The sequence below is a fragment of the Meles meles genome, chromosome 2, assembly GCF_922984935.1.
Source record: "Meles meles chromosome 2, mMelMel3.1 paternal haplotype, whole genome shotgun sequence".
NCBI classification, from domain to species: domain Eukaryota; kingdom Metazoa; phylum Chordata; class Mammalia; order Carnivora; family Mustelidae; genus Meles; species Meles meles.
Genome location: NC_060067.1, coordinates 174,272,642 through 174,295,990, shown reverse-complemented (window position 1 = coordinate 174,295,990; position 23,349 = coordinate 174,272,642). Strand labels below are relative to the sequence as shown.

The following is a 23,349-nucleotide window of genomic DNA, read 5'->3' as shown; positions in this document are numbered from 1 at the left end:
GTAGGCAGAGAAGCAGGCAGAGAGAGAGGGGGAAGCAGGCTCCCTGCTGAGCAGAGAGTCTGATGCAGGGCTCCATCCCAGGACTCTGGGATCATGACCTGAGCTGAAGGCAGAGGCTTTAACCCACTGAGCCACTCAGGCACCCCATTGAGGTTCTTATCCTCAGTAGTTCTGTGATCTTGTAAACTTAAATTTTGGCTCTTACTTTCTATATGTGTGAAGAGGAAGTTAATGACAACCTTCTTATTTTAAGATTATTGATTAATATATAGAGTCTCTAAGTTTATACCTGAAACTTACTCAGTACTTGGTAAATCTTAATTTACTTTTCTTTCACTTGAACACTGCATTATTTTAACATTTCATATCCATTTAAAATGTGATAATTCAGTAATTTTCACCAGTGATTAAGAAACAAAATTTGTCTTTCAGTACGATTATATGGGCTCTGAAGTGGCAGTTGCAGCTGAGAAAGTTGTCCATATCTTTGGTGTAATCAACACTGTAAGTATTTATGTTTTATTTAAGTAAGAAACATTCCTATTAATGCAGTAATATTGTTTGTATTAATAGCATATCCAGTTTGTAAAAACTGCAATCCTACCAACTGGTTTCATCCATCAATGAATAGATTTCATCTCTAAAAAAGAGTAAATTGAAGTATATTAGCATTATATATATATATATACTCTATATATTAGTATATAAGTATATTAGTATTATATATATATACTCTCTACATATATATATACTCTCTCTCTCTCTCTCTATATATATATAGAGTATATTAGCATTATGTGTAGAATGTTATATTTATGATTACCTAAAAACTATATATTATGTAACTTCTGTTTTCAGATGTTTTCCCAGCTCAACATAACTATTATACTAACTTCTTTGGAACTCTGGTCAGATCAAAATAAGATTTCACTTAGCGGGGATGCTAATGAAGTATTACAAAGATTTTTGTCATGGAAAGAACAATCTTTATTTCAAAGATCACATGATATGGCATACTTATTAATGTAAGTGTCTTATTTGTATTGACATAAGGTTTGTTGAATTATTTTATATGTTAGCTATCAAGACTATATATATGTGTTATATGTAATGAAAAGACACTTCAAAAAAGGATTATATGCATATTATGTTGACAAAATGCAAAATACAAAATTCTGAAAACAATGTAAGACATTAAGTCATAGTAAGTCATTATTCTCCACTAGGCTTTTTATCTATGGAAATGTAAGAAACTTGAAAATTTGGAAAGTCTCAAGATAAACAGGGGGCCTCAATGATTTAACAATTTTCTCAGAGATAAATAATTGAAACTATCGTTTGAACTTTAAGTACAATGTCAATTAGTTAACAGAATGCAATAATTGTATATAATGCTAGTTAAAATATGTCAAATTAATAATATGGTTACCATCTTGTATAGCTATACTGACCTAAGATGTAGCTATTTAACTAACTTGCACTATTTTTTTCCAGAGTCTTTTTATATAGGTTTCTGTTAACACTTCTGTTAACACTTTGTTGAGATGGAAATAATAAAAATTCTGAAGATCCGAATAATATGCAATAGATTTATAAATCTATTGGTGTTTCCTGTGGAATTTAGGGTCAGGTTTGGAGGCTCAGGAGCTACAATTACTAAGGATTGAAATGTATGAGGACATTTGCTACACTGTAGATCTTCTTTTCTTGATGAGTCTACTGAGTATTCTGTCTCTTTGTCTCCCTGTCCTCCAATCCAACATTTTTTACATGCGCTAGGGGTTCACTATGTGCAAATCATGGCAGTAAGCTATCCTGACGTGTACATTTTCAAATTATATCTATCCAGTGCCAGCAACAGTGGTGGTTAATACTTTGGGAGGATTAGGCACCACTGGGTTTTGGGCTGTGTATCATAAAATGTTAAAGTAGACTTTAGAACTTTGTAGGAACTGTGGGAGATTACCCAAATACAAAATGATTGAAAGTATGAGATATGACATGTAATATTTTGTATTTAAAAAAAATAGCTTTACTGAGAAATCTAATTTGTAAAATGTCATTAAGTTAGTAATAATTTAAGATGCATTTATTCAGAAGAAAAATTTATTATTTAGTTATAGGGACCATCTTGATTATGTGGGAGCAACATATCATGGAATGGCATGCAATCCAAATTTTGCTGCAGGAATTGCTCTGGTATGCATTTTATTTCCATCTATTCAGTAAATTCTATATGTTTTGAAACATCCACTTCAAGGAACAAAATATGTATAGTATATTTGTCAAGATGTTTTGACAAATTTTTCTGAGTATGCTTTTTTTTTTAGATTTTGAAACTCAAAATGCAAATAACATAAAATTTACCATTTTTACTATATTTAAGTGTATAATTCAATAGTGCCAAGTATGTTCACATTGTTGTGAAACAGATCTCCAGAAGTTTTTATCTTGCATAAATGAATATTTGTATTTTTTTTTTACCAACTTGTCCCATTTTCCACACAATCTAGCCTCTGGAATCCACCATTCTACTCTGTTTTGTGAGTATGACATTTTTAAATTCTGCGTATAAGAGAGATCATATAACATTTATCTTTTTATGTCCAGCTTGTTTCACTTAACATAATTTCATCCACATTCATCCATGTTGTTGTAAATGGCAGGATTTTATTCTTTCTATGGCTGAATAATGTTCATATATATGTGAATTTAATATATATGTGAATATTCATATGTATATATATATACACACATATATGACTTTTTAAATCCATTTATCTGTCAGTTCTATTTTTAATATCATGAGGAACCATCATACTTATTTTTAGGGCATTTGCTCCATTTTATAATCCTACCAACAGTTTACATTTTATATTCATCATATCTTTACTAACACGTTATTTTCTGTTATTGTTGTTTTTTAATAGCAAATATCCTAAGTAGTATGAGGTGATATTTCATCGTGGGTTCAATGTGCACTTCTGTAATTACTAGTGCTACTGAACATCTTTTCATACACGTTTTGCTTTTTGTATATTATCTCTGGAAAAAGTATCTATTCAAGTTCTTAGTCTTCTTTTTTTTAATTTTCTTTAAGTATATAATCACATAGTTGTCCTCTTTGGCATTTCCCAAATGAGCTGAATACTTATATCCACACAAAAACCTGCATGAATGTTTATAGGAGCTATTCAGAATTTACAAAGATTGGGAGCAACCAAGATATTCTTTAACAGATGAATGGATAAACAAACTGGAGTAAATTGATATAAAGTAATACTATCCAATGATTTTTTTTTTAAAGTGTGGCATCAAGCCATGAAAACACGTGGAAAAAACTTAAGTGCATAGTGATTAGTGAGAAAAGCCAATCTGAAAAGGCTACATACTGTATGAGTGCAACTATATGATCTGAAAAAAAGGAAAACTGTGGGGATAGTAAAAAGATTATACTTCACTAGGGATTTGTGTCTTGCTGCCCTTATTACTTCCCATGTTTTTTTTTTTTAATACAAAAATGCTACTTACAAAGTCTTATAGTATTCTGCCTTTAAAAAAATTAATTTGGCTCTCTCCCTAAACTATTTTGAAGTCAAAACTGATTGCAAATTCAACCCTTTAGAATCTTTATGTTTTTTTCTAAGTGTTTCTTAAAAAATAATATAGTTACTGAAACAGTGCATATTCTCAAAAAACTTCTAAAACTATTGGAATTTAATACGTAATAAAAGCATATGATAACATTAATCTTATTTTGGTTTATGTCAGTCCCATTTGGATTAAAAATACAATAGCTCAAAAATAAAAACAAAATTTACCTATTTTTTCTTTATTTTCCATATCCCTAAGAAAATAATGAGCTCTGGCATAGTAATTTCTTAAATTTGTGTTTGCACTTAGGTAATATGGCCAAAAAGAAAAGATCAAAGAGGTGAAATAATTTAGGCAACAATTCTGTTTTTTTGTTTTGTTTTGTTTTTTTTGCATTTAGTATCCACAGATGATAACTTTAGATGCGTTTTCAGTTGTTATGGTACAGTTGCTTGCAGTTAATCTGGGATTAACATACGATGATATCTACAATTGTTACTGTCCAGGAACTACATGCATAATGAATTCTGAAGCAATGTAAGATTTTATTTTTATCAAATCTGTGTCTTCTGGGAAATGTTTGTGGCAGTAACTTGTATAATATCTTGCAATACAACTTGAGTTGGAATATTTTTGTTAAATACATAATGTACTTGTTTATTTTAATTTTTATTTAAGTTCAATTTAGTTAACATATACTGTATTATTAGTTTCAAGGGTAGAATTTAGTGATTCATCAGTTGCATATAACACCCTCATTACATCAGGTGCCCCCCTTACTACCTCATCCCCCAACCCAGCTCCTCTCCAGCAACCCTCAGTTTGTTTCCTAGACTTAAGAGTCTGTGGTTTGCTTTCCTCTCTGTTTTCGTCTTATTTAAAGAGGAGTATTTGAGAAATAAGCAGAAAATGTGCTTAATGTTTCTATATTCAATGTTACTGAGAAAGTGAGTGTTGATGATGACTTTCTGGGAGTTAACTAGAGTCTTGAGGTGAAATTAATTCATTCTAAAAATATGTTATAAGCATCTACTGCTTTGCAGGATTGTGTTAGTCTTATAAATGGCTAGCAAGATAGATATGTCATAAATATCTTAACCTATCAGGGTCTGAAAATTTAAAAGTAGACCTAAGAACAAAGTATAAACAGCATATGATAGGTGCCAAGAAGGAAATAAATAGGGAATACACAGGGAAAAGAAACTTTCTTTTTTTATTTTTTTTAAAGATTTTATTTACTTATTTGACAGAGAGAAAGAGAGCACAAGTAGGCACAGCAGCAGGCAAAGGAGAGGGAGGAGCAGGCTTCCCGCTAAGCAGAGAGCCTGATGCAGGGCTCAATCCCAGGACTCTGGGACCGTGACCTGAGCTAAGGGCAGCTGCTTAACCAACTAAGCCACCTAGGTGTCCTGAGAAGAAACTTTCTGATATAGGAAAGTTTTCTGAGGAAATAGTTATGAAAGATGTGAATTTGCTCATGTAAAGGGCTTGTTGAAAACTTGTCAAGCCAGCAAATAAAGTGATACTTAAATAACAAGAAGTTTGAAAAGCTCAACAGACTAGACTAAGAATATCAAGAGAAGGAGAAAAATGAAAAAAAAAAAAAAAAGAAAGCAAAGAAATATCTGGGACTATAAGGAAGAATGTTTTGGACATAAGGAAAGAAAGTAAAATGCAATGAGGCTAAAGCTTAAGTCAGGGGAAGAAGGCCGGGTGATTCAGGAATGTGTATGAAAGAGTCTAATTGTGCAGTCATGAGGCTAGAGTTGGAGTTTTGTGATAAATGTTAACCAAATACATTTTAAGTGGATTCATGCAATATGGATAGTAAAAATTATCTTAAAATGAATGCAAAATATATCAGAAGGAACAATAAGATAGTTAATATTTTGGAAATGATTCTCATAATAATCCATAGCAGTTTATTAAGATTGAGAGAAAAAAGGATATGTGAGGAATTATTTGTAGACTCTTTAATATCATAATTATTTAAAGGGGCACCTGGGTGGCTCAGTGGGTTAAAGCCTCTGCCTTCCGCTCAGGTCATGATCCTAGGGTCCTGGGATCGAGCCCCACATTGAGCTCTCTGCTCTGCAGGGAGCCTGCTTCCTCCTCTCTCTCTGCCTGCCTCTCTGCCTAGTTGTGATTTCTCTGTCAAATTAATAAAATATTTTAAAAAAGGCAAATATTTTAGGAAAGCAGAAAATTGAGGAGAAGCCTTAGGGGCAGTTTATATTAATTTGAGGATCCTGAGTCATCCATTAGAATTAAGTGCACAGTTATATAGGTCCTGACCTGAGGACAAGGAATTTAAAATGTGTGAGTTTTTATTGGTGGAAGTTAAAACCATGAACAGGTCATTTAGAAAGAAGTTGAGAGTGATAAGGGTACTTCTCATATTTATGGGCTGAATAATTGAGGAGAAACCAGTGACATACAATGAGAAGAAATAGAAGGAAGAAAATATTAGAAACATGGACCAAGATAGGATGGAGTCTTACCCAGGGAGGAATATGTTTTAAGAATAAGGGAGAGGGTGGAAATCAAATGGTAAAAGTATCAGTATTGGACTTTAGCTTCCCCTAATTCTCCCACAAAATACAGAATGAAACTAGGAAAGCAAACAAAAAAGCAAAAGCATATTTCTCAAGTTTCCCAAACTGAAATGCACCAAAAATACCAGTAGATGGGACCAATCCACTAACAAAAAACTAAGTAGCATAAAGTAAGTAGCTGTGTAGCAGGAACTAAAATAGAATAGAATAAAATAGAATTTTATTTAATATTAATATTAATAAAATAGAATTTTAAAATAAGAATTTTAAAATCTTACTGACCTTAGAAATAATTGGCTAAGCCATACCCTGGGAAGATGTCCCTACTGAGATTGAAATATCAGTAAGCTGCAGGAGCCAGAACTGGGGAGGATATAGCAAACTGTAGATGAGAGCAAAGGAGCTGTGAACATTAATTAAGATGCTAGCATTGCCTTGATCTCAGCTCTTAAAAAAAATATCTAGTAACAATAGCATATATATCACCCAGATCATGTTTTAAAAATACTGTTCCTCACTAAAAAGACCTGAGGCACTTTGGGGGAATGATTGATTCCAGTTCTAAACTGAAGAAAATAAAAATGAGCTTGGAACATGTTGTATGAGAAAATTAGGAAGTGTTTAAAGAATTATGGAGACTTAGCAAAGGGACACAAAAGCCAGCTCCCAATAGTCAAATATGTGGGAATCTGAATGTTATAAATAATAGTGATAGTAATGGATTATAATCCATTTAGCATGATAGGAAAACATGATTCCATATTCATATAAATATATGAATAATTAGTTGAAAACATAATAAAGGAATGGAATATTAACATAAAAGCAAAGTATTTCTCTCCAGATAATTATTAACTAATAAGAAGAGAAAATTAATTTTAGAGTGAAGACTAGCACCTTAATCAACTAATCAAAGTGACTATCATCAGTAATATAACAAATTGAAATCCTGTGCTATTTGTTTGAATGCAATGAAACAGACTCAACAACACTGCTGTGATAATGTTGCCAAGATGCATAACCTCAGTTTAATTATGAGGAAATATTTTATAATCCTAAACTGAGAGACATTCTACCAAATAATCAGTCTATAATCACGAAACTTTCCATGACCATGTAATCCAACAACCACAACAACAAAATTGTAGGTAATTAAACTTAGGAGACGTGAGAATTAAATGCAATGTTTGAGGAGGAGCTAAAATGACAGAATACCAGGAAGACCCTAGGCTTGTCAAGTAGCTGGAACACAACTAGGTAACTATCAAATCACTGTGAGCACCCAAGAAGTCAACCTGACAACTGACAGAACAAACTGCACAACTACAGAGAGAGAAGAGGCCACATGGAGGATGGTAGGAGGTGCAGAGACATGGATTGGGGAAGAAATGGATTCCAGGTACTGCAGAGAGGGAGTCATGGTAGCAGATAAAGGAGGAGTGGGGAATGTGCAGGGAAACAGAAAGAACACTTCCCCAAATCCATTGGCTGAAAAAAACAGAGGGGCTGATTTTTGTAAGCTTTTGCAACCAGCGGGGCTCAAAAACTGAAATTTAAAAGGATGGCCAGTGTAGCTGGGATAAAGCCCTGAGGGCCTGCCCTACTGGTGGGGAAAAGGCAAGCCAGCACTCTGGCGGCAGAGAGCAAATGGTCAGGAGGATCATCTAAAGGTGCACATGGGAAAGACTGCTCACTCTTCCCAGAGCTCTTCTGTGAGAGGTGGTAGTCACAGAGATGACCCTCTGGGGGCAAAAGAGCTGGCAGGCACCATTTCCTACACCAACCCCAACTCCACCTCCCCATGCTTCCATCTACGCACCCCTGCATAGGCACAAAGACACCTGCTGGGGGAGGCTAACCCGGATGGACTCTGACTATTTAGCCTGCTTGTTCCAAATCCCATGTCCCTGCACTCTGGTGTGACTGCCCTTCTCCGTCAAAACTGCAACCATCCCAGCAGGGGCAGACCCTCGCCCAAAAGATCAGCACAAGCTCCCACCATAGCATATCCCAAAAGTTTGGAGTTTTAAAAGTCAGTAGGCTTTACTGGGACAGATCCCAAAGGGCACTGTGCTGCTCGAGGCAGGCAAACAACCCAGAGACAGTGTGAAAATAGCAATCTGAAAAACACCTGGCATTTGAAAGGGGAGATTATTTGCTCTTCTGGGAGTGCTTCTCTGAGAGCAAGCATGCAGACCCCTCTCTGGGGACAAAGAAGCTGGCTGGTGCCATTTCCCTTCCCTGCCCTACAACATAAACCAGCTTCAGTAAATAGCACAGCACTGACACTGACTGCCTAAGCTGCTTACACCAAGTCCCATCCACCTGTGCTCTGCTTTTCTCAGGCAAGTGTGCCTTTGTCCCAGCCCAGTGGGCCCTTCCCCAGAAAACCAGCAGAAACCCCTGCATGCACCAAGTCTCCTGAACAGAGTTCTGCAGGGCTTTGGTCCTAGTGGAAGTAGCATCAGGTCTTATTTAACAAGCAGACCAAACCACACCTTGTTAAAACTCACCACATGCTGGACAAGGTCCAAACACTTTCCACTCCCACCAAGGACAGCCTCTGCAAATGAATTCCTAGAGGATAAAGCAGCCAAAACACAGAAGCAGAGTACATGCAGCCCACACCAGAGACACTCTTTGAAGCGCCAGGCTCTGGACACTATATGACCTCTTCTTCATAAGGCCATTACTCTCAGGAGCAGGAAACATAACAGGCTTCCATAATGCACAAAAGAAGAAAAGAGACTTAGACAAAATGCCAAGACAGAGGAATTCTTCTCAAAAGAAAGAATAAGAAAAGGTCACAACCAGATATCTAAGTGAAACAGATGTAAGTAAAATGCCTGATAGGGAATTAAAAGAACAATTGTAAGGATACTTGCTGGCTTGAGAAAAGAATGGAAGACTTCAGGGAGGTCCTCACCACAGAGATAAAAGCTTTAAAAAAAAAATCAGAAATGAAAAACGCCATAACCAAGACTCAAAACAAACTGGATGTAATGACCAGAAAAATGGAAGAAGCAAAGGAACAAATAAGTGATAAGAAAGAGAGAAAAATGGGGAAAAATGAAGCTGAACAAAAGAGAGAAAGAATAATTATGGATTATGAGAAAGACCTAGGGAAATCAATGACTCCACCAAGTGTAGTAACATTTATATCATAGGAGTCCCAGAGAAAGAATGGACAGAAAAGGGGCCAGAAAGTTTATTTGAGGAAATAATAGCTGAAAACTTCCCTAATCTGGAATCCAAATCCAGGAGGCACAGAGAACTCCCATTAAAATCAACAAAAGCAAGGCAATACTAAGACATACTGTAGTTAAATTTGCAAAATATGTTGATAAATCCTAAAGCAGCAAGACAAAAGAACGCCCTAACTTACAAGGGAAGACCCATAGGGATAGCTGCAGATCTCTCCACAGGAATGTGGCAAGCTAGAAGGAAGTACCATGATATATTCAACAAGCTGAGTGGAAAAAATTTGCAGCCACAAATATTCAACAAGGCTATAATTCAGAATAGAAGAAGAAAGAGTTTTCCAGAGAAACAAAAACTAAAGGAGTTCTTGACCACTAAACTAGCCCTACAAGTAATATTAAAGGGGACTTTTTGAGTGGGAAGGAAAGACCAAAGGTGACAAAGACTAGAAAGGAACAGAGAAAATATCCAAAAGCAATGACAAAAACAAATTATAAAATGGCACTATATACATATCTATCAATAATACTTTGTAAATGGATTGAACACTGCAATCACAAGGTGGGATGTTAGAATGGATAAAAAACAAGACCCATCTATATGCTACCTACAAGAGATTCATTTTTAACTTAAAAACATCTGCAGATTGTGAGGGGATGGCAAACCTTTTATCATGCCAACAGATGTTAAAAGAAAGCCAGAGTAGTAAGAATTCTATCAGAAAAAAATAGATTTTAAACTGAATCTATAACAAGAGATGAAGAAGGGCAATGTATCCTAAGAAAGGGGACTGTCCAACAAGAAGATCTAACAAAGGTAGATCTATATTTCCCCAACATGGGGGCACATGAATAAGTAAAACAATAACAAACATAAAAGAAACTCACTAATAATAATACAATAATAATAGGGAATCCAACACCTCCACTTACACCAATGAACAGATCTAAACAGAAAATCAACAAGGAAACAATGGCTTCGAATGACACACTGGACCAGATGGACTTCAAAACATTTCATCCTAAAGCAGCAGAATACACATTCTTTTTGAGTGTGCATGAGACAGTCTCCACGATAGATCACATACTGGGTCTGCCTTCAGCAAGCACAAAAAGATTGAGATCATTCCATGCATATTTTCTGACCACAACTCTATGAAATTTGAAGTCTACCACAAGAAAAAATTGGAAAAGACCACAAATACATGGAGGTTAAACAACATGCTACTAAAGAATGAATAGGTTAACCAGGAAATTAAAGAAGAAATAATAAAATGCATGACAATGAAAGCACGATGGTCCAAAACTTTTGGGATGCAGCAAAAGTGGTCATAAGAGGGAAATATATAGCAATATAAGCCTACCTCAAGAAGCAAGAAAAATCTCAAGTAAGCAACTTAATCTTACACATACAGGAGTTGGAAAAAGAACAGCAAATGAAGCTTAAAGCTGATGGAAGAAGGAAGAATATTAAAAATTAGAGCAGAAAAAATGATACAGAAATTTAAGAAATAAACAAATGAAACTAAGAGGTAGTTCCTTGAAAAAATTAATGAAATTGATAAACCTCTAGCAAGACTTATCAAGAAAAAGAGAGAAAGCACACAAATTTTTTTTAAAAAATCACAAATGAAAGAAAAGAAATAACCAATACCACAACTATCCAAACAATTATAAGAGAATATTATGAAAAAGTATAAGCCAATGAATTGAACAATCTGAAAGAAATGGATAGATTCCTAGAAACATAAAAACTACCCAAATTGAAACATGAAGAAATAGAAAACTAAAACAATTAAAAGCAAGCAAAGAAATTGAACCAGTAATCAAAAATCTCCCAACAAACAAAAGTCCGAGGCCAGTTGGCTTCAAAGGTGAATTCTACCAAACATTTAAGTAAGAATTAAAACCGATTCTTTTCAAACTATACCAAAAAATAGAAATGAAACAAAAACATTCACATTCATTATATGAGGCCAGCATTACCCTGATTCCAAAACCAGACAAAGATTACACTGAAAAAGAGAACTACAGGTCAATATTCCTGATGAACATGGATGCCAAAATTCTCAACAGGATACTAGCTAATCAGATTTAACAGTGCATTAAAAGAATTATTCACCATCACCAAGTGGGACCTGGGCTGCCGGGGTAGTTCAACATAGACAAAGCAATCATGTGACACACCACACTGATAAAAGAAAGGAGAAGAACAATATGATCCTATCAATAGATGCAGAAAAATCATTTGACAAAGTACAACATCCATTCTTGATAGAGAGAACATACCTCAAAATCATAATGGCCATATACAAAAAACCCACCACTAATTTCTCCCTCAATGGGGAAAAATTAAGAGCTTTTCTTTTATGGTCAAGAACAAGACAGGAATGTCTTCTCTCAACAGTTACTTAACATAGTACTGGAAGTCCTAACCTCAGCAATCAGACAACAAAAAGAAATAAAAAGCATCCAAATAATGAAGGAAGAAGTCTTAACTTCCACTATTTGCAAACAGCATTATAACTCTATAAGAAAAACCAAGACCCTACCAAAAAATTGCCAGAATTGATACATATATTTAATAAAATGGCAGGATACAAATTAATATATGGAAATCTGTTGCATTTCTATACACCAATAATGAAGCAGCAGAAAGAGAAATCAAGGACTCAATTTCATTTATAATTGCACCAGAAACCATAAGATATCTAGGAATAAACCTAACCAAACAGGGAAAGTATCTGTATTCTGAAAACTCTAAAACACTGTTGAAAGAAATTGAAGATGACAAAGAAGTGGAAGAACAGTCCATGCTCATGGACTGGAATAACAAAATGCTAAAATGTTTATAACAAATGACAGTTGTTAAAATGTCTATATTCTCCAAAGAAATCTACATATTTAATTCAATCCCTATGAAACACCAACATCCTTTTTCACAAAAATAGAACAGTCCTGAAATTTGTATGGAACCACAAAAGACCCTGAATAGCCAAAGCAATCCTGAAAAAGAAAAGTAAACCTGGAGATTTAGAATTGAGATTCTGGACTTTAAACTATATTACAAAGCTGTAGTCATCAAGATAGTATGGTAGTGGCACAAAAACAGATACAGAGATCAATGGAACAGAATAGAAAACCCAGAAATGGACCCACAACTATATGGTCAACTAATCTTTGACAAAGCAGGAAAGAATATCAAATGGAAAGAATTTCTTCAACAAATGGTGCTGGGAAAACTGGACAGCAACATGCAGAAGTTTGAAACTGGACACTTAAACCATACACAAAAGTAAATTCAAAATGAGTGAAAGACCTAAATGTGAGACCTGAAACCATCAAAATACTAGAGAACACAGGCAGAAACTTCTTTGACCTCAGCCATAGCAGCTTCTTACTAGACACTTTGCCAGAGGCAAGGGAAATAAAAGCAAAAATGAACTGGGATTTCATCAAGATAAAACCTTCTGCACAGTGAAAGGAAACAATCAACAAAACTAAAAGTCAGCCTTCAGAATGGGCGAAGGTATTTGCAAAGGGCATATCTGATAAAAGGTTAGTATTCAAAATATAAAGTACCTATCAGTGAACTCAACACACAAAAAACAAATAATTTAGTCAAGGAATGGGCAGAAGACATGAACAGACACCCAAAGATGACATCCAGATGGCTAATGGACACATGAAAATATGCTCAACATCAATCATCACCAGGGAAATATAAATCAAAACAACAATTAGATATCCCCTCACACCTGTCGGAATAGCTAAAATTGACAACACAAGAAAACAGGTGTTGGCAAGGATGCAGAGAATGGGGAACCCTCTTACACTGTTGATGTACACTGCAGCCAATCTGGAGAACAGTATGGAGTTTCCTCAAAAAGTTAAAAATAAAACTACCCTTTGATCCAGCAGCTGCATATTGGGTATTTACCCAAAGGCTACAAAAATACTGATTTGATGGGATATATGCACTTCGAGGTTTAAATAGCAGCATTATCCACAGTGGCCAAATTATGGAGAGAGCCCAATGGCCACTGACTGATGAATGGATAAAGAAGATGTGGTATATATACCCAATGGGATATTACTCAGCCATTAAAAGAATGAAATCTTGCCATTTGCAATGGTGTGGATGGATCTAGAGAGTATTATTCTATACCAAATAAGTCTCAGAAAAAGACAAATGCCATATGATTTCCCTTGCATGTAGAATTTAAGAAATAAAACAGTGAGCTTAGAAGGGAAAACAGGCAAACCATAAAAGAGACTCTTAACTGTAGAAAATAAACTGAGGTTTGCTGGAGGGGAGGTTGGTTGGGGGGATGGGTTAAATGGATGTTGAATATCAAGGAGGGCATTGTTGTGATGACCACTGGATGTTTCATGTAAGAGATGAATCATTAAATTCTGTGCCAGAAAGCAATGTTACACTGAATGTTAACTGCCTGGAATTTAAATAAAAATTTGGAGAAAAAATTTGAAAAAAAAAAAAAAATGCAATGGTTGACTCTTAATTGGATCTTTTTGCTGTAAAGTGCCAATATTGTGATGATGTGAAATCTGGATAACATCTGAAGATTAGGTATTTGTACTGTATAAATGTTTCCTAATTTTGAAGGGTCTTTTTTGGAATTAATGTCTATGCAGTAATGATATGTTAAATATTTAGAGTTATTAGAATCATGTTTTACAACTTATTCTTCATTGTTTTGGGAAAAATTTGTTCTTTGGTCTATTTTCATGTCATTTCTCTAAGTTTTAGATTGTTACAAAATTAAATAAAAATTCATTAAATAGTACATGTAGAAGTACAGAAATATTTCAAAAGGTAGCAAAATAAAAGGAACCCTAGGTTTATATGTTTTATATAATCAATATTGAGATACTTTAAATAATTTTGTTATCAAAATACAAATAATTCTGTTTTTTCTTGTGACACTATCAATCATTGTTATTTCTTCAGTTTTCCACATAAATTTTCTAGTGTTTCATTTTCTTATAATTAGTGCTTATAATAATGTTTATAATTGTGATGTTGGCAATCATAATGAAAATAATAATAGGACATATTTAAAGAGAGGTATTTTTTGGTGTGGCGATCATTATATGTGTTTTAATATATTTTAACTCATGTCACCTTAACTCCCTCTACTTGCTAGATGTCTTGTATTGAATTACAATAGAAATAAACCTATTGCTTTTGTTTACAACTTGTATTAAAGATAAAAATCCTCTCCCCTCCTTCTTGGCTCCTCTGTAAGTGCAGTATTACAGAATTTTTGATACTTGTCAGTACTTCACAGAGTGTTGCTTTAATAGTGATTTTATTCCATTTATCTGAGGAATATAGTTTATTTTTAGACATTCCCATGGTGTCAAGTTTTTTAGCAGTTGCAACATGGATGAATTTAAACGTATGGCTTCACAGCCTGAATTTGAGTGTCTTCAGAATAAAACAGTTTCAGAAGTGGTTTACCAAGGAAGAGTTGTGGCAGCTTGTGGCAATGGAATTTTGGAGCCTCCTGAACAATGTGATTGTGGCCTTGCAGAGGTTAGTGACAAACATTTCTAACTCATCTAAAGATTTGTTTTTCTGTTTCTCATGTAGTCTTCTCAATAGAGATGTAATACAGGAGGACTATTATTGAAATGCAGCTACTGTTTAATTAAACATCTAAGATACAGGGATATAGGGCATGTGATAACTGTCTCATCCTGAATTTGAAGCATTTGAAAAGTTTAAGTAAAGTGTAACTGTAGCATGGATTACAGAGGCAGATTTTCTTTATGGTGTAACCATTAATACTAATACCCACCTTCCTGTATCATAAGCACTGGTAACATTAATCCTGTAATTACCACCTCAAGCATGTGAATTCCTTGAAGTGCCTGCCCTGGTTCACTATGTTATTATATGTATGTTGTTGTAACCTGCTCATCTCCTAATTTCCATCCTCGCATCTGAGGGAATGTCATTTATTTTAACTTGACTTCCCAGAATTATATTAGTAATAATCCTTGGTTTGTTATTGTTATATTTAGCTTTTTGCTGTTACTCCTTTTTTAGTTGTGCTTGGTAAGATGGCTAATCACCGCATTTTTGTTGTGCCTGTTTTCATACACTTAAGCATGATATTTGGAATGTTCCATGTTCACTTGAGAAAATGCAAACTCTTGTTAGAAACAAAATTTTATACAACTTGATTACATGATAATTTTTCAGTGAATGCCTCAAATCTTCTGTATTTGTATGAATTTTATTTGCCTGAACTCTTAGTACCTAAGAGATAATATTGATACCCACAGCTATGCTGTTGTATTTGCCTAAATCTCACCATACATATTCAGTTTTTGCTTTGTTTTTTGAAGCTGTTTTATACAGTGGAGGCTTATAATATGATTGTTATATCTTACTAGAAATTTAACTTTTATTTTCAAATGCTGGGTCTCTACCTCTAATGTTGCTTTCTGTTTTAAAGTCTATTTGGAAAAAAAAATAAAGTCTGTTTGGTTTGACATATCTGTATATCTGTGCACATACTAGCTTCTCTTCATCAGTATTTCCCCGATATTTCTTCCTTCTCATTTAGTTTTTCTGTACTAGTAACTTCACAATCTACATTTACTATCCAATCTATCTTTATCAGGTTATCCTCTTAAACATTATTGTGAGAAATATTTTTGCATATTTTTAATTAACTGAAGTCCATAATTTACTCAGATTTATTTTCTTTTCACCAAATAGCCTCTTTCTGTACCAGGATCTTCTCTAGGATACCTCATTACATTTAGTAGTTATGACTCCTTATAGTCCTCTACATTGCATATGCTTTTAAGTTTAGTTGTCTCACAGTTTTCTTATTTTCTATGTTCATTTTGCCACATTTGTTTTTTCATTTTATTTATTTTTTCAGCGTAACAGTATTCATTCTTTTTGCACAACACCCAGTGCTCCATGCAAAACGTGCCCTCCCCATTACCCACCACCTGTTCCCCCAACCTCCCACCCCTGACCCTTCAAAACCCTCAGGTTGTTTTTCAGAGTCCATAGTCTCTTATGGTTCGCCTCCCCTCCCCAATGTCCATAGCCCGCTCCCCCTCTCCCAATCCCACCTCCCCCCAGCAACCCCCAGTTTGTTTTGTGAGATTAAGAGTCATTTATGGTTTGTCTCCCTCCCAATCCCATCTTGTTTCATTTATTCTTCTCCTATCCCCCTACCCCCCCATGTTGCTTCTCCATGTCCTCATATCAGGGAGATCATATGATAGTTGTCTTTCTCCGATTGACTTATTTCACAAAGCATGATACGCTCTAGTTCCATCCACGTCATCGCAAATGGCAAGATTTCATTTCTTTTGATGGCTGCATAGTATTCCATTGTGTATATATACCACATCTTCTTGATCCATTCATCTGTTGATGGACATCTAGGTTCTTTCCATAGTCTGGCTATTGTAGACATTGCTGCTATAAACATTCGGGTACACGTGCCCCTTCGGATCACTATGTTTGTATCTTTAGGGTAAATACCCAGTAGTGCAATTGCTGGGTCATAGGGTAGTTCTATTTTCAACATTTTGAGGAACCTCCATGCTGTTTTCCAGAGTGGTTGCACCAGCTTGCATTCCCACCAACAGTGGAGGAGGGTTCCCCTTTCTCCACATCCTCTCCAGCATCTGTCATTTCCTGACTTGTTAATTTTAGCCATTCTGACTGGTGTGAGGTGATATCTCATTGTGGTTTTGATTTGTATTTCCCTGATGCCGAGTGACGTGGAGCACTTTTCTTGTGTCTCTTGGCCATCTGGATGTCTTCTTTGCAGAAATGTCTGTTCATGTCCTCTGCCCATTTCTTGATTGGATTGTTTGTTCTTTGGGTGTTGAGTTTGCTAAGTTCCTTATAGATTTTGGATACTAGCCCTTTATCTGATATGTCGTTTGCAAATATCTTCTCCCATTCTGTCAGTTGTCTTTTGGTTTTGTTAACTGTTTCCTTTGCTGTGCAAAGGCTTTTGATCTTGATGAAATCCCAACAGTTCATTTTTGCCCTTGCTTCCCTTGCCTTTGCCGTTGTTCCTAGGAAGATGTTGCTATGGCTGAGGTCGAAGAGGTTGCTGCCTGCATTCTCCTCAAGGATTTTGATGGATTCCTTTCTCACATTGAGGTCCTTCATCCATTTTGAGTCTATTTTCGTGTGTGGTGTAAGGAAGTGGTCCAATTTCATTTTTCTGCATGTGGCTGTCCAATTTTCCCAGCACCATTTATTGAAGAGGCTGTCTTTTTTCCATTGGACATTCTTTCCTGCTTTGTCGAAGATTAGTTGACCATAGAGTTGAGGGTCGATTTCTGGGCTCTCTATTCTGTTCCACTGATCTATGTGTCTGTTTTTGTGCCAGTACCATGCTGTCTTGATGATGACAGCTTTGTAATAGAGCTTGAAGTCCGGAATTGTGATGCCACCAACTTTGGCTTTGTTCTTCAATATTCCTTTGGCTATTCGAGGTCTTTTCTGGTTCCATAATTTTTAGGATTATTTGTTCCATTTCTTTGAAAAAAATGGATGGTATTTTGATAGGGATTGCATTAAATGTGTAGATTGCTTTAGGTAGCATGGACATTTTCACAATATTTATTCTTCCAATCCAGGAGCATGGAACATTTTTCCATTTTTTTTGTGTCTTCCTCAATTTCTTTCATGAGTACTGTATAATTTTCTGTGTATAGATTCTTAGTCTCTTTGGTTAGGTTTATTCCTAGGTATCTTATAGTTTTGGGTACAATTGTAAATGGGATTGACTCCTTAATTTCTCTTTCTTCAGTCTTGTTGTTGGTGTACAGAAATGCAACTGATTTCTCTGCATTGATTTTATATCCTGACACTTTACTGAATTCCTGTACAAGTTCTAGCAGTTTTGGAGTGGAGTCTTTTGGGTTTTCCACATATAGTATCATATCATCTGCGAAGAGTGATAGTTTGACTTCTTCTTTACCAATTTGGATGCCTTTAATTTCTTTTTGTTGTCTGATTGCTGAGGCTAGGACTTCTAGTACTATGTTGAATAGCAGTGGTGATAATGGACATCCCTGCCGTGTTCCTGACCTTAACGGAAAAGCTTTCAGTTTTTCTCCATTGAGAATGATATTTGCGGTGGGTTTTTCATAGATGGCTTTGATAATATTGAGGTATGTGCCCTCTATCCCTACACTTTGAAGAGTTTTGATCAGGAAGGGATGCTGCACTTTGTCAAATGCTTTTTCAGCATCTATTGAGAGTATCATATGGTTCTTGTTCTTTCTTTTATTAATGTGTTCTATCACATTGATTGATTTGCGGATGTTGAACCAACCCTGCAGCCCTGGAATAAATCCCACTTGATCGTGGTGAATAATCCTTTTAATGTACTGTTGAATCCTATTGGCTAGTATTTTGGTGAGAATTTTTGCGTCTGTGTTCATCAAGGATATTGATTGGTCTGTAGTTCTCTTTTTTGGTGGGATCCTTGTCTGGTTTTGGGATCAAGGTGATGCTGGCCTCATAAAATGAGTTTGGAAGTTTTCCTTCCATTTCTATTTTTTGGAACAGTTTCAGGAGAATAGGAATTAGTTCTTCTTTAAATGTTTGGTAGAATTCCCCTGGGAAGCCGTCTGGCCCTGGGCTTTTGTTTGTTTGGAGATTTTTGATGACTATTTCAATCTCCTTACTGGTTATGGGCCTGTTCAGGTTTTCTATTTCTTCCTGGTTCAGTTGTGGTAGTTTATATGTCTCTAGGAATGCATCCATTTCTTCCAGATTGTCCAATTTGTTGGCGTAGAGTTGCTCATAGTATGTTCTTATAATTGTCTGTATTTCTTTGGTGTTAGTTGTGATCTCTCCTCTTTCATTCATGATTTTATTGATTTGGGTCCTTTCTCTTTTCTTTTTGATGAGTCTGGCCAGGGGTTTATCAATCTTATTGATTCTTTCAAAAAACCAGCTCCTAGTTTCATTGATTTTTTCTATTGTTTTTTTTTTTGGTTTCTATTTCATTGATTTCTGCTCTGATCTTTATGATTTCTCTTCTCCTGCTGGGTTTAGGGTTTCTTTCTTGTTCTTTCTCCAGCTCCTTTACGTGTAGGGTTAGGTTGTGTACTTGAGACCTTTCTTGTTTCTTGAGAAAGGCTTGTACCGCTATATATTTTCCTCTCAGGACTGCCTTTGCTGTGTCCCACAGATTTTGAACTGTTGTGTTTTCATTATCATTTGTTTCCATGAATTTTTTCAATTCTTCTTTAATTTCCTGGTTAACCCATTCATTCTTTAGAAGGATGCTGTTTAGTCCCCATGTATTTGGGTTCTTTCCAGCTTTCCTCTTGTGATTGAGTTCTAGCCTCAGAGCATTGTGGTCTGAAAATTTGCAGGGAATAATCCTAATCTTTTGATACTGGTTGAGACCTGATTTGTGACCCAGGATGTGATCTATTCTGGAGAAGGTTCCATGTGCACTAGAGAAGAATGTGTATTCTGTTGCTTTGGGATGAAATGTTCTGAATATATCTGTGATGTCCATATGGTCCAGTGTGTCATTTAAGGCCTTTATTTCCTTGTTGATCTTTTGCTTGGATGATCTGTCCATTTCAGTGAGGGGAGTGTTATAGTCCCCTACTATTATTGTATTATTATTGATGTGTTTCTTTGATTTTGTTATTAATTGGTTGATATAGTTGGCTGCTCCCACGTTAGGGGCATAGATATTTAAAATGGTTAGATCTTCTTGTTGGACAGACCCTTTGAGTAGGATATAGTGTCCTTCCTCATCTCTTATTATAGTCTTTGGCTTAAAATCTAATTGATCTGATATAAGGATTGCCACCCCAGCTTTCTTCTGATGCCCATTAGCATGGTAAATTGTTTTCCACCCCCTCACTTTAAATCTGGAGGTGTCTTCGCGTCTATAATGAGTTTCTTGTAGGCAACATACTGATGGGTTTTGTTTTTTTATCCATTCTGATACCCTGTGTCTTTTGATTGGTGCATTTAGCCCATTAGCATTCAGGGTAACTATTGAGAGATATGAATTTAGTGCCATTATTAGCCTGTAAGGTGACTGTTACTGTATATTGTCTCTGTACCTTTCTGATCTACTACTTTTAGGCTCTCTCTTTGCTTAGAGGACCCCTTTCAATATTTCCTGTAGAGCTGGTTTGGTGTTTGCAAATTCTTTCAGTTTTTGTTTGTCCTGGAAGCTTTTTATCTCTCCTTCTATTTTCAATGATAGCCTAGCTGGATAGAGTATTCTTGGCTGCATGTTTTTCTCGTTGAGTGCTCTGAATATATCATGCCAGCTCTTTCTGGCCTGCCAGGTCTCTGTGGATAAGTCTGCCGCCAATCTAATATTTTTACCATTGTATGTTACAGACTTCTTTTCTCGGGCTGCTTTCAGGATTTTCTCTTTGTCACTAAGACTTGTAAATTTTACTATTAGGTGACGGGGTGTGGACCTATTCTTGTTGACTTTGAGGGGGGTTCTCTGCATCTCCTGGATTTTGATGCTTGTTCCCTTTGCCATATTAGGGAAATTCTCTCCAATGATTCTCTCCAATAGACCTTCTGCTCCCCTCTCTGTTTCTTCTTCTTCTGGAATCCCAATTATTCTAATGTTGTTTCGTCTTATGGTGTCACGTATCTCTCGAATTCTCCCCTCAGTATTCTCAGAATTCTCAGAATTCTCCAGTAGCTGTTTGTCCCTCTTTTGCTCGGCTTCCTTATTCTCTGTCATTTGGTCTTCTATATCACTAATGCTTTCTTCTGCCTCATTTATCCTAGCAGTGAGAGCCTCCATTTTTGATTGCACCTCATTAATAGCTTTTTTGATTTCAACTTGGTTAGATTTTAGTTCTTTAATTTCTCCAGAAAGGGCTTTAATATCTCCAGAGAGGGTTTCTCTAATATCTTCCATGCCTTTTTCGAGCCCGGCTAGAATGTTCAGAATCGTCATTCTGAACTCTTGATCTGACATATTACCCATGTCTGTGTTGATTAGGTCCCTAGCCTTCGGTACTGTCTCTTGTTCTTTTGTTTGTGGTGATTTTTTCCGCCTTGTCATTTTGTCCAGATAAGAGGATATGAAGGAGCAAATAAACTACTAAAAGGGTGGCAAAGACCCCGGAAAAATGCGCTGTAACCAAATCAGAAGAGACCCCAAATTGTGGGGGGGGGCGAAAGGGGATAAAAACAGCTTCTGAAAAAAAAGAAAAAAGAAAGAAAGAAAGAAAGAAATTTAAAAAATAAAACAAATAAAAAAATATAAAAAAGAAAGAAAAAAATATATATATTTAGATGAACTAGTCAAAAAATGTTAAAAAAGAAAAGGGTAAAAGTTTTAAAAAATTTAGCAGAAGAAGAAAAAAGAAAAAAGAAAAAAAAATTGAAAAAAGAAAAAAAAATTGAAGTAGCCGCAAGACTAAAGAATCATGGGGAGAAAGCCATGATTTCCGTGCTTTGCTTTCTCCTCCTCTGGAATTGCTCTGCTGTCTTAGGAATTGAATCTGCTTTCTCCTTGATAGATGAACTTCGTCCTGGCTGGATATTTTGTTGATCTTCTGGGGGAGGGGCCTGTTGTAGTGACTCTCAAGTGTCTTTGCCCGAGGCGGGATTGCACCGCCCTTACCGGCGGCCAGACTAAGTAATCGGCTCGGGTTCGCTTTTGGGAGCTTCTGTTCCCTGAACGCTTTCCGTAGAGTTCCGGAGGACGGGAATGAAAATGGCGGCCTCCCAGTCTCCGGCCCGGAGGAGCCGAGAGCCCGGGGCCCCACTCCTCAGTGCGCCCCCAGAGGACAGCACCCAATCACTCCCGTATCCCCAGCCTCTAGCCGCGCTCCGAGCTCACCCAGCCCGCGACCAGTTCAAGGTAAACCCGAGCTGAGAGTACAGTCCTCGGCTCTGTCTCTGCAGCCGGCTTCTCCGTTCTAATACCTGCGAGCTCTCCGACACTCCGACACCCCCGATCCTTCTGTGACCCTGCGGAGCCTGGGGCCACGCTGGCCCCGCATGGGCTTCACCCCGGTTTAGCCCCTGGAGCAATGTCCCTCAGTGGAACAGACTTTTAAAAGTCCTGATTTTGTGCTCCGTTCCTCCGCCGCTTGCCGGGAGCCGGCCCCTCCCCCCGCGGTCTATCTTCCCGTCGTTTTAGATTCACTTCTCCGCCAGTCCTACCTTTCAGAAAGTGGTTGATTTTCTGTTTCTAGAGTTGCTGTTCTTCTTCTCTTCGCTCTCCCGTTGGATTTGTAGGTGTTTGCTATGTTTAGATAAGCTATCGAGCTGATCTCCTGTTACCTGATGTAGTCTCAGGCTGCTACTTCTCCGCCATCTTGACTCCTCCCCCGCCACATTTGTTTTTTAATTGGATTTTTGTTCATTTCTTTTTGAATCTGCATGCTTTTTCTTTCTTCCACCATTTATTGCAACAATTATTGGATCTGTACTTTTTATTTTCCTCTAGTGATTATTCTTGCATTCTTAGCATACATATTTAAGTTATAACCATATCTAGGCCAACTCTAAAATAATGGGATTTAACTTACATAAAATTCTTGTAAATATTGAATTTCTGTCACCTCTGTGCTTTACATTAGAAAATACCCTAAAGATTTTATTCTGAAAATACTTTATTTTACCTATTGTTCGTTTTGGTCATTAGTATTTCTTTGGGTGTCACAGTACCATTCTGAAGAATTACATTTAAATTATATTCTCTTTCTTAAAATATACTTTAGTATATTTTAGTTCTCATGAAAGGAAGTTCTCTGACCACTTGAACAATAAATATTTATGTACTTATCATTTCATTGTGATATAAAATACACATGAAATATATGTGTGAAAGACGAATTAAGTCTGTATGGATAGATACTTAAGAAGCACCTGAATAATTTGCATTCAGGCATCATCAAGTAAGTTTGAATATGATCACTCTTCTTCAGTTTTTAGGAAAAGTTTAGGAAAGTAAATATTA

At 36.1% G+C, this 23,349-nt stretch overlaps 1 protein-coding gene across 1 annotated transcript in view; it reads left to right on the top strand.

Moving 5' to 3' along the window:
• Nucleotides 1-23,349, top strand: part of LOC123936944 (A disintegrin and metallopeptidase domain 3-like) — a 106,186-nt gene that overhangs the window by 55,825 nt on the left and 27,012 nt on the right. The window contains exons 8-12 of the mRNA XM_045997438.1: nt 433-504; nt 859-1,025; nt 2,118-2,199; nt 3,995-4,131; nt 14,720-14,909. Coding sequence (XP_045853394.1) covers nt 433-504; nt 859-1,025; nt 2,118-2,199; nt 3,995-4,131; nt 14,720-14,909 — 648 coding nt within the window. The remainder of the gene's footprint in view (nt 1-432; nt 505-858; nt 1,026-2,117; nt 2,200-3,994; nt 4,132-14,719; nt 14,910-23,349) is intronic.